The 11,837-nt window shown below is 40.6% G+C and overlaps 1 protein-coding gene across 10 annotated transcripts in view; it reads right to left on the reverse strand.

The window, feature by feature from the left end:
• The window catches only part of myt1a (myelin transcription factor 1a), a 156,505-nt gene extending 145,212 nt beyond the window's left edge, over positions 1 to 11,293 (reverse strand). For 7 of the 10 annotated variants that reach the window (XM_069139293.1, XM_069139289.1, XM_069139291.1 and 4 more), the window contains exons 1-7: positions 11,204 to 11,291; positions 7,499 to 7,582; positions 7,270 to 7,321; positions 6,619 to 6,661; positions 6,471 to 6,536; positions 3,833 to 4,062; positions 2,173 to 3,210 (exon numbers count right to left, since the gene is read on the reverse strand). In XM_069139293.1, the coding sequence (XP_068995394.1) occupies positions 2,173 to 3,210; positions 3,833 to 4,062; positions 6,471 to 6,536; positions 6,619 to 6,661; positions 7,270 to 7,321; positions 7,499 to 7,516 (1,447 nt within the window). In that variant the 5' untranslated portion in view covers positions 7,517 to 7,582; positions 11,204 to 11,291. Of the gene's footprint in view, positions 1 to 2,172; positions 3,211 to 3,832; positions 4,063 to 6,470; positions 6,537 to 6,618; positions 6,662 to 7,269; positions 7,322 to 7,498; positions 7,586 to 11,203 lie in introns of all 10 variants that reach the window. The other 3 variants (XM_069139285.1, XM_069139286.1, XM_069139288.1) reach the window with 3 other exon arrangements.
• Positions 11,294 to 11,837: the final 544 nt, after the last annotated feature.

Raw genomic sequence — 11,837 nt, forward strand, 5'->3', positions numbered from 1 at the left:
TTAGAGATGATGGAGGTTTTTAGAAGGTGTCAGAGATTATGGAGGGTGTAAGAGATGGCCGAGATTCTTAGAGATGAAGGAGGGTGTTAGAGATGTCGGAGGGTGTTAGACATGACGGAGAATATAAATGATGGGGTATTTTAAAGGATGTTAGAGATGACAGAAGATGTTAGAGACAACGTAGGGTGTTAGATATGACATAGGGTGTTAGAATTGATGGAGGTGTTAAAGAAAACGGAGGTTTTTAGAGGGTGTTAGACTTGACGGAGGGTTTTAGAGGGCGTTAGAGATGACGGTGGTTTGTAAAGGGTGTTAGAGATGACGGAGGGTGTTAGAGATGACGGAGGTTTTTAGAAGGTGTCAGAGATTAGGGAAGGTGTTAGAGATGACGGAGTATTTTAGAAGGTGTAAGAGTTGACGGAGGAGATTAGAGATGACGGAAGGGATTAGAAATGATGGAGGATATTAGAGATGATGGAAGGTGTTCGAGGGTGTTAGAGATGATGGAGAGTTTTAAAGGATGTTAGAGATGACAGAGGAAGTTAGAGGGTATTAGAGATGATGGAGGGTGTTAGACTTGAAGGAGGCAGAGATGACGGAGTTTATTGGAGATGATTAAGGGTGTTCGAGGGTGTTAGAGATGACAGAAGGTGTTAGAGATGATGGAGGGTGTTACAAATGATGGAGGGGGTTAGAGATGACCGATTAGATTAGAGATGATGGAAGGGATGACTATATGACGGTGGTTTTTAAAGGGTGTTAGAGATGATGGAGGGTGTTAGAGATGACGGAGGTTTTTAGAGGGTGTTAAACTTGACGGAGGCAGAGATGACGGAGGGCATTCAAGGGTGTTAGAGATGATGGAGTGTGTTAAAGATGATGGAGGGGATTAGAGATGATGCAGCAGATTAGAGATGATGGAAGAGATTAAAGATGACAGAGGGTGTTCGAGATGATGGAGGGTGTTTGAGATTATGGACTGTGTTAAAGGGTGTTAGAGATGACGGACGAAATTAGAGATGATGGAGGGTGTTCTAGGGTGTTAGAAATGACGGAGGGTGTTAGCGATGACGGAGGAGATTAGAATTGACGGAGGTGATTCGGGATGATGGAGGGTGTTCAAGGGTGTTAGAGATGATGGAGAGTTTTAAAGGATGTTAGAGATGACGGAGTATTTTAGAGGGTGTTAGAAATGACAGAGTGTGTTAGAGATGACGGAGGAGATTGGAGATGATGGAGGAGATTAGAAATGATGGAGGGTGTTAGAGACGATGGAGGGTGATAGAGACGACGGAGGTTTTTAAAGATGATGGAGGGTGTTAAAGGGTGTATGAGATGGTGGAGGTTGTTAGAGATGACGTAGGAGATTCGAGATGACGGAGGAGATTAGAGATGATGGAGGAAATTAGAAATGATGGAGGGTGTTCGAGATGATGGAGGAAATTAGAGATGATGGAGGGTGTTAGAGGTGATGGAGGAAATTAGAGATGATGGAGGCTGTTAGAGGTGATGGAGGAAATTAGAGTTGATGGAGTGTGTTAGAGGTGATGGAGAGTGTTAGAGGTGATGGAGGAAATTAGAGATGATGGAGGGTGTTAGAGGTGATGGAGGAAATTAGAGATGATGGAGGGTGTTAGAGGTGATGGAGAGTGTTAGAGGTGATGGAGGGTGTTAGAGATGACGGAGGAGATTAGAGATGATGGAGACTGTTAGAGATGATCGACCCCTCTGACCCCTCCCTCTCACTCTGCCTCTTCCTCCTCCCGATTCCTCCTATTGATCCCTCCCTCTGACTCCTCCCTCCTCGTCCTCCTCACCCTGATTCCTCCATTTGAGTCCTCCTTCCTCCTCCTTCCCCTGACTTCTCCCTCCTCCTCCTCCTCCCTTTAACTCCTCCATTTGACCCTTCCATTTGACTCCTCCCTCCTCCTCCTCCTTTCTCCTCCTCACTCCTCCTCCTACCTTTGACTCCTCATTTTGACCCCTCCCTCCTCCTCCTCCATGTGACTCTTACCTTTGACTTTCCTCCTCCTCCTCCCTCTGACTCCTCCCTTGGACTCCTCCCTTGGACTCCTCCGTTTGACCCCTCCCTCCTCCCTCCTACCCCTCCTACCTTTGACTCCTCCCTTTGACCCTTCTTTCCTCCCTCTTCCTCCTCCCTCCTCTTCCTACCTTTGCTGTAGTGGGCAGACCGCCGTGCGATGGTGGCAGGGTCGCAGCCCTTGCTGGAGGAGGTGAAGGGCTGGTAGTCGGGGGAGCCGCGAACCTCCTGCCCCGCCTTCACCTCCTCGGCCTTCAGTGCGATGGCCTGCTCCAGCAGCCCAAGGTTCCCCCGGGTCATGTCCCAGTTCTCCGAGTCGTCCGTGATTCCTGAGCCCTCGGAGACACGGTCCTGCTCTTCTCCGTCCTCCTCCTCCTCTTCCTCCTCTTCCTCCTCCTCCTCCTCATCTTCCTCATCATCCTCCTCCTCAGAGCGTAGTTCTATGACCACAGTGGTCGGAGAGTCTTTGCTGGAGTCCCTGTCCTCCTCCTCTTCCTCCTCCACCACCTCGCCTGCCTCCTTCCCCTGACTGTTCTCCTCCTCCTGCTCTTCGTCTTCCTCCTCTTCCTCGGTGAAGGGTGTGCAGACCTTTTCTTCCCTGAGAGACACTTTTGTTTCAGATGCCTGAGTGTGTGGACTCAGAGTGTATGGTGTGTTGACCTGGAGGACCTCCCTTTCTGCTGCCTCCTCCTCTTCCTCTTCTTCTTCTTCTTCCTCCTCCTCCTCTTCCTCCTCCTCTTCCTCCTCTTCCTCCTCCTCTTCCTCCTGCTCCTGTTTGGATTCTTTGGCCTGATGGTTGTACTCTCCGCTGGAGTACTGGTGATCACAGTTCTCCTGGCTGATCCTCTGTCTCTCCTCCACAATGTGCTGCTGTCTCTCCGGCTGCTCTTCCTCCTCTTCTTCCTCTTCCTCCTGTTTTGTGTCTTTAAGCTCAGTAACATCTGTTTCCACAGCAGGTTGCTCTGATGGCTGGTCCTCCTTCACCAGCTGTACGTCCTTTTCATCCCTCGTCTCTTCTTCGTCCTGCTGCTGATCTTCATCTTCATCATCCTCAGTGAGAGAGACCAACTTCACCTCCTCACCGGTTTTCTCTCTTTCAGTTTCGTTATCGATCTCCGTGGCAACAGGCGAGTTCTCAGTCGGAGGAGCGGCTGCTGTTTGAGTGTCTGCTGTGGATTCAAAGAACAGGTGAGTGTTACTGTTACACACTGTTTGTGTTCATCATGTCTGTGATGAGTTTGATGCAGAAGTGTCTTAAGCTTAAATAAGCTTCAAAAATACATGTTTTTGGGGGCGTGTCTTTTTGATTGACAGGCTGTGATGCAGTCAGGTTACAGCTATCGGTGGGCGGGACGTAGTATCGTCAGGTTTCCAATCAGATCGGTCAGATCCACCGCTGGCTCCTCCCCCAGCTCGTCCAAATATGGTCACTTCCTGCTCCAAACCGCTCCGAACTACCAAGATGGTGACGGACAGAATCTGAACTGGAGGATTCATAACGTTCACAAACCAACGATGACATCACTGCTGGATAATGACATCACTGATGGATGATGACATCACTGATGGTTGATGGTTGGTTGTATCTCAGTTTTTTACAGCCTTCTTTAAAAATATACAAACAGCACCAGTCACATTTTACTTTCTTCTTTTCTTTGACTGAAGATCATGAAAACTGATGACACACAACTGAGCTGCTCGGTGACCCTTCATTAGAAGTTAGCATGCTAATATGGAAATACAATGACATGTTATTGTGGTAAAAATGACCTCTTAAACATGAGCACTCACCTTTAGTGCTGCTTTTTGTTTTGTTCTTCTTCTTGTCCTTGACGTCCTCCTCTTCCTCTCCCTCCTCCACCTTGTGCTCGTCCTCCTCCTCTGCGGTGTCGCTGTCTGCAGTGAATCCTTCCCCAGCTTCCTTTTTGGCTGACTGGTTCTTCCTCTTGGGAGCCGACTGGTTCTCCTCTGCCTCCGCCTCCTCCAACTTCCTCTTCTTCACGATGGGGCAGCCAAGCACGCTGAGGACAGAAGGACAGACATACTGAAGACTGCTGTTCCAGATGTGTGTTATAGGTGTGTGTTGTAGATGTGTGTTATAGGTGTGTGTTGTAGATGTGTGTTATAGGTGTGTGTTGTAGATGTGTGTTGTAGATGTGTGTTTTAGATGTTTTGTAAATGTGTGTTCTCGATGTGAGTTGTAGATGTGTGTCGTAGCTGTGTGTTGGAGATGTGTGTTCCAGATGTGTGTTGTAGATATGTCATCTAGATGTGTGTTCCAGATTTGTTAAGATGTGTGTTATGGATGTGTTCTAGATTTGGGTCGTAGACGTGTTTTCTAGATGTGTGTTGTAGATGTGTGTTGTGAATTTGTTTTGTAGATGTGTGTTGTAGATGTGTGTTCTAGATATGTTTTGTAGATGTGTTGTAGATTTGTATTGTAGATGTGTTTTCTAGATGTGTCTTCTGGATGTGTTGTAGATGTGTGTTCCAAATGTGTGTTGTAGGTGTGTATTTAGATGTGTTCTAGATTTGTGTTGTAGATGTGTGTTGTAGATTTGTGTTCTCGATGTGTTTTCTAGTTGTGTTTTCTTGATGTGTGTTGTAGATTTGAGTTCTAAATGTGTGATCTAGATGTTTTGTAGATGTCTTTTCCAGATTTGTGTTATAGACACGTGTTTTAGATGTGTGTTCTAGATGTGTGTTGTAGACGTGTTTTCTAGATGCGTGTTGGAGATGTGTTGTAGATTTATGTTCCAGATTTGTTTTGTAGATGGGTGTTGTAGATGTGTTTTCTAGATGTGTGTTGTAGATGTGTTGTAGATGTGTTGTAAATAATTTTTCTAGACATGTGTTCTAGATGTTTTCTAGATGTATGTTCTAGATGTGTATTTAGATGTGTTCTAGATTTGTGTTGTAGATGTGTGTTCTAGATATTTCATAGATGTGTGTCATAGATGTGTTCTAGATGTTTTCTAGATGTGTTGTAGATGTTTTCTAGATGTGTTGTAGATGTGTGTTCCAGATGTGTGTTGTAGATATGTCCTCTAGATATGAGTTCTTGATTTGTGTTGGAGATGTGTTGTAGATGTGTGTTGTGGGTGTGTGTAGTAGATTTGTGTTGTAGATGTTTGTTGTAGATATGTTTTAGATGTATGTTCTAAATGTGTGTTGTAGATGTGTGTTCTAGAGTTGTGTTCTAAATGTGTTTTTCTAGTTGTATTTTCTAGATGTGTTGTAGATGTTTTGTAGATGTCTTTTCAGATTTGTGTTCTAGATTTGTGTTGTAGATGTGTGTTCTAGATATTTCGTAGATGTGTGTTGTAGATATGTCTTCTAGACATGTGTTCTAGGTGTATATTCTGGATGGGTATTTAGATGTGTGTTCTAGATTTGTGTTGTAGATGTGGGTTCTAGATATTTCGTAGATGTGTGTCATAGATTTTTGTCGTAGATGTGTTTTCTAGATGTGTGTTCCAGATGTGTGTTGTAGATGTGTGTTCTAGATGTGTGTTGTAGGTGTGTTTTCTAGACGTGTGTTCTAGATGTGTTTTGTAGATGTGTGTTGTAGATGTGTGTCGTAGATGTGTTGTAGACGTGTGTTGTAGATGTGTGTTGTATGTTTTTTTCTAGATGTGTGTTGTAAATGTGTTATAGATGTGTTGTAGATGAGTTTTTTTAAATGTGTTCTAGATGATTTGTAGATGTGTGTTCCAGATGTGTGTTATTGTTGTTGTGTGTTGTAGATGTGTTTTCTAGATGCGTGCTGGAGATGTGTTGTAGATTTATGTTCCAGATTTGTTTTGTAGATGTGTGTTCTGGATTTGTTTTATAGATGGGTGTTGTAGATGTGTTTTCTAGATGTATGTTCTAGATGTGTATTTAGATGTGTTCTAGATTTGTGTTGTAGATATGTCCTCTAGATGTGAGTTCTTGATTTGTGTTGGAGATGTGTTGTAGATGTGTGTTGTGGATGTGTTGAAGATGTGTGTTGTGGATGTGTGTAGTAGATTTGTGTTGTAGATGTGTGTTGTAGATGTGTGGAGTAGATGTGTGTTGTAGATATATTCTAGGTGTGTGTTCTAGATGTGTAGATGTTTGTTCCAGATGTGTGTTGTAGATTTGTGCTCTCGATGTGTTTTCGCGATTTGTGTTGGCGATGCGTGTTGTGGATATTTTCTAGATTTGTATTGTAAATGTGTGTTGTAGATGTTTGTTCTAGACGTGTGTCGTAGATGTGTGTTGTAGAAGTGTGTTGTAGATGTGTGTTGGAGACGTGAGTTGTAGATGTGTTTTCTAGATTTGCGGTGTAGAGGTGTTTTCAAGATGTTTTTTCTAGATGTGTGTTGTAGATGTTTTTCTAGACGTTTGTTGTGGATGTGTTTTCTAGATGTGTGTTGTTCATACATGTTCTCCATGTTTGTCCTACCTTCTGTGTCGTGAGTATCTTCCACTGACATGTCCTTTCCCGTCACATCCAGGTGTTGGACAGCTGCTGTGGACACACAGACACACTCACTTCGTGCACACACACTGCATACATGATGTTCTCCTGTTGGAGGTCCAGAACCGCTCACCTTAATTCAGGCTTCATTTCCGGACCCAACAGCTCTGAAGACACTGAGAGAAGCAACAGAACATCAGATCCATTAATAAACTCTGATCAGAGGTTCCAGTCTAAAAACACAGTGATGTTCTGATGTTGTCAGTTTGAGGAGAATGTGATTCAGTCCATGAACATCTGTACACTTCCTGTCTGCTGTTTATTGACCACTGTTCTTCTGCTGAGGTGTGTCCAGGGCTGATTAGAAGCAGGAGAACCGGACCGCAGACCTCAGACAGAACCTGAACCTCCCTCTCTGATCTGTAAACCAGGTACTCTCTTATATGTCTGGTACTCCTCAGAGTATTTATGTTTAACTGGTTTCCACTGTCAGAAGGTCAAGATGATAAAAAGCTTTGTTTTTTTCGAAAAGGTTAAAGGTCACATCAGAACAGGCGAGGTCGTCTCTCCCCGTCTGACCTATGGATGGTGCAATTGTACAAAGTAGAACCTCAGAAACAGGAGCTGCTTCCTTTAAAGACAATAGCTCTGCAGATCTACCTGGGCCTGAGACTGACTGCAACCTGATCTCTCTCTGTGTGTGTGTGTGTGTGTGTGTGTGTGTGTGTGTGTGTGTGTGTGTGTGTGTGTGTGTGTGTGTGTGTGTGTGTGTGTGTATACTGACCCCGAATGCCTTTGGAGCGGGTTCGTGTTCGTGTCTCTGTGTCTTGACTCATCTGAATAACAGAAGGACATAAACAAGATCATCAGTAGATGGACAGAGACAAAGAGACAGAGACTTAGACAGACAGACAGAGACAGAGAGACAGAAACATAGAGAGAAAGACAGACAAACAGACAGACAGACAAAGACAGAGAGACAGACACAGACACATAGACAGACAGACAGTTACTTTGTCTCTGAGGCTCATCCTCTCTGGTTGGTTTGTTCTCCTCTGGTCCTCCACTGGATCACTGTCTGACCTTTGAACTCATTTCTGCTGAACGAAACACATACATACACACACACATTGTTTTTCTGAAGGTTGATCATGTTAAAACACTCCATATATACTTGAGTGAAACATGACAATAAACACACATCTAAGATGGTTTAATGGAACTGAGTCTTTGGTCTGAATATAATCACAGCTCCACTGGCACTTTATCAACCAGATAAAAATGTTCTTCTCCTCTAACCTCATTGCAGCAGATTCAGACCCACATTATATACTCATATAAACTCATATATACTCATATAAACTCAAATATAGTCATATAGTCATATATACTCATATAAACTCATACATACTCATACATACTGATATATATTCATATAAATTCAAATTTTCTCGTATATACTCCTATAAACTCAAATACACTCATATATATACTCATATCAACTCAATATACTCATATAAACTCAAATATACTCATATATACTTGTATATTCTCATATATACTCATATATACTCATATAAACTCATACATACTCATACACACTCATATATAGTCATATATACTCATAAACTCAAACATACTCATACATACTCATATATACTCAATATACTCGTGTATATACACATATAAACTCATATATATATACATATATTTATATAAATTCAAATATACTCATATATACTCAATATACTCGTATATACTCATAAACTCATATATACTCATTTATTTATATAAATTCAAATATACTCATGTACTCATAAACATATGTACTCATATACTCAAATATACTAATGTATACTCGTATATCCTCATATATACTCATATATACTAAAATATACTAATATATACTCGTATATACTCATATAAACTCAAATACACTCACATATACACGTATATACTCATGAACTCAAATATACTAATATATACTCGTATATCCTCATATATACTCGTATATCCTCATATATACTCGTATATACTCATATAAACTTATATACTGAAATATTTATATGAACTCAAATATACTCGTGTATATTCTCATATACAGTATAGTCAATATACTCATGTACCGCTAATATTATCATATAAACATATATACTGAATATACTCATATATACTCAAATAAACTAATATATACTCATATATAGTCATATATACTCATAAACTCAAACATACTCATATATACTCATATATACTCAAATACACTCATATATAATCAATATAACCATATATTCCCGCATGTACTCATAAATACTCATATATACTCAATATACTCATATGTACTCGTATGTACTCATATACTCATATATACTCATATATACTCATATGTACTCATAAACATATACTCGTATATCCTCATATACACATATATACTCAAATATACTAATATATACTTGTATATACTCATATAAACTCAAATATCCTCATATATACTCAATATATACTCAATATACTCATATATACTCATATAAACTCATATACTCATATATTTATATAAACTCAAATATACTCCTGTATATTCTCATATACAGTATAGTCAATATACTCACATGTACCCATATATTCTCATATAAACATATATACTGAATATACTCATATATACTCAAATAAACTAATATATAGTCATATATACTCATATAAACTCAAACATACTCATACATACTCGTATATACTCAATATACTCATATGTACTCGTATATACTCATATACTCATATATACTCGTATATACTCATATCAACTCAATATGCTCATATAAACTCAAATATACTCATATATTCTCAATATACTCATATAAACTCATATACTCATATATTTATATAAACTCAAACATACTCCTGTATATTCTCATATACAGTATAGTCCATATACTCACATGTACCGCTAATATTCTCATATAAACATATATACTGAATATAGTCATATATACTCAAATAAACTCAAACATACTCATACATACTCATATATACTCATATCAACTCAATATGCTCATATAAACTCAAATATACTCATATATACTCAATATACTCATATATACTCAAATATGCTAATATATACTCGTATATCCTCATACACTCACACTCATATATACTCAAATACACTCATATATACTCAATATGCTCATACGTACTTGTATATACTCATATATACTCGTATATACTTATATCAACTCAATATGCTCATAAACTCAAATATACTCATATATACTCGTATATACTCACATGTACTCATAAACATGTATACTCAATATACTCATATATACTCAAATATACTAATATATACTCTTATATCCTTATATACACTCATATATACTCATATACTAATATATACTCGTATATACTCAATGTACTTATATATACTTGTATATACTCCTAGAAACTCAAATATACTCATATATACTCATATCAACTCAATATACTCATATAAACTCAAATATACTAATATACACTCGTATATACTCCTAGAAACTCAAATATACTCATATTCATATAAACTCAAATATACTCGTGTGTACTCAAATATATTCATATATACTCATATAAACATAGATACTCAAAATACTCATATATACTCATCTATAGTCAAATATATTAATATATACTCGTATATCCTCATATACACTCATATATACTCAAATATACTAATATATACTCATATATAGTCTTATATGCTCATATATACTCAATATACTCGTATATACTTATATAAACTCATATATAATCATATAAACTCAAATATACTCATGTATATACTCATATGTACTCAATATACTCATATATACTCATATACTTGTATATACTCATATAAGTTCAAATATACTCGTATATACTCATAAACTCAAATATACTCATATATACTCAAATATAGTCACATAATTACCCAAAACAATCATAAAATGAGAAAGAGAGGCATCCTGGGAGGTGGAAAAGACTTTGAAAGAATATTTATAAAATGTAGATTTCTGTAAACAAAGGCATCTGATTTACGTGATGGCATCTGAAAGCTCTGATGCTCTGAAGCATCTGAAACAACAAAGAGCTGCAGGACGTCCAGAGTTCTGTTCTAATAAAGGTTCAAACATCAGACTGACTGATGATGAAATCAAATATATAAACAGAAGCATAACGGAATCAGCTGCAGGGCTCAGGTTGGTCCCGTCCTACATATAGACGGACTGACGGCTGTCTTCGGACGGGTCTCGGAACACAGAGGTTCTAGAGACCTGCTGTACTCCATCGGAACATCAGAGGAGGACGTGGAGCAGACTGACAGCAGAGATGGAGGCCGGGCTGCTGACGAGGCCTTTTTCCTCCTCCTCCTCCTCCTCCTCCTCCTCCTCCTCTGTTGGCTCTCTGACAAAACACCGAACGGCCGTCAAAGCGGCGGCGTCACACGGTTGACCCGTTTCACGGACACCGGGCCGCCGATGTGGGCCGGAAATATCCCGACGACCGACAATCGTAATCGGTTTAACCGTGCGCACGTTTGAACTGGGCTTTTAATGATCCTCCACGAGAGGAGAGCCTGATGACACCGGCTGGCCTACATACGACCGCGGTCCGTCCTCCGTGCTCGGGGACAGACGGCGCGTGCAGCCCGCGGCCCGGGCCTCACCGAACACCGACACGTTAAACGGCTCTTTGTCAGACACATAAAGCCTTACCGTAGCTCAGACGGCTGCCCTCCCTTCCCCCTCCGCTCCGACAGCTCCGGGCTGATCGCACACGGTAACGGAAAGTCCCCGGTGACTGCGACCACGATACACCACCGGAACCACCGGGGGGGGGACTGGATCGGTGTGACGACCGCCTCAGACTGAGCCCAGCACCCCCGAGCCGTTCAGCACCGCGGACAGAGCCAGCCGGATCTTCAGCACCATGGACAGAGGAGCCGCTGCAGTGCCGCCTGCCGGAGCCCGGGAGAGCTGCAGCTCACCGAGGGGCCGTCTTACCGGGGCCGGACTGCCGGGCACACAGGGTCCAAATTTAAAGCGGCTCCTGGCAACAGGTGGAAAGAGGACAGAAGACAGGGGACAGAGTACAGGTTAATACACACTAATAAACCATCAGTGATTATTATGGGATGTATATGGAGAAAATAACATGTTGACAAAGAGTAGAAAAGAGAGAGACATTCCGTTTGACTGACAGGTGTGAGGTGATCTGAGTTTGACTGACAGGTCAAGTTTGATGAACATAGAAAAGATGATGAAGGATTTAAACTTCTGTCCAGCTGCTGTCTGAATATTCACATTCACTATTATTATTATTATTATTATTATTATTATTATTATTATT

This window comes from Embiotoca jacksoni, unplaced genomic scaffold, assembly GCF_022577435.1.
Source record: "Embiotoca jacksoni isolate LCO1_2020_lvr unplaced genomic scaffold, fEmbJac1.0.p SCAF_80, whole genome shotgun sequence".
NCBI classification, from domain to species: Eukaryota; Metazoa; Chordata; class Actinopteri; family Embiotocidae; genus Embiotoca; species Embiotoca jacksoni.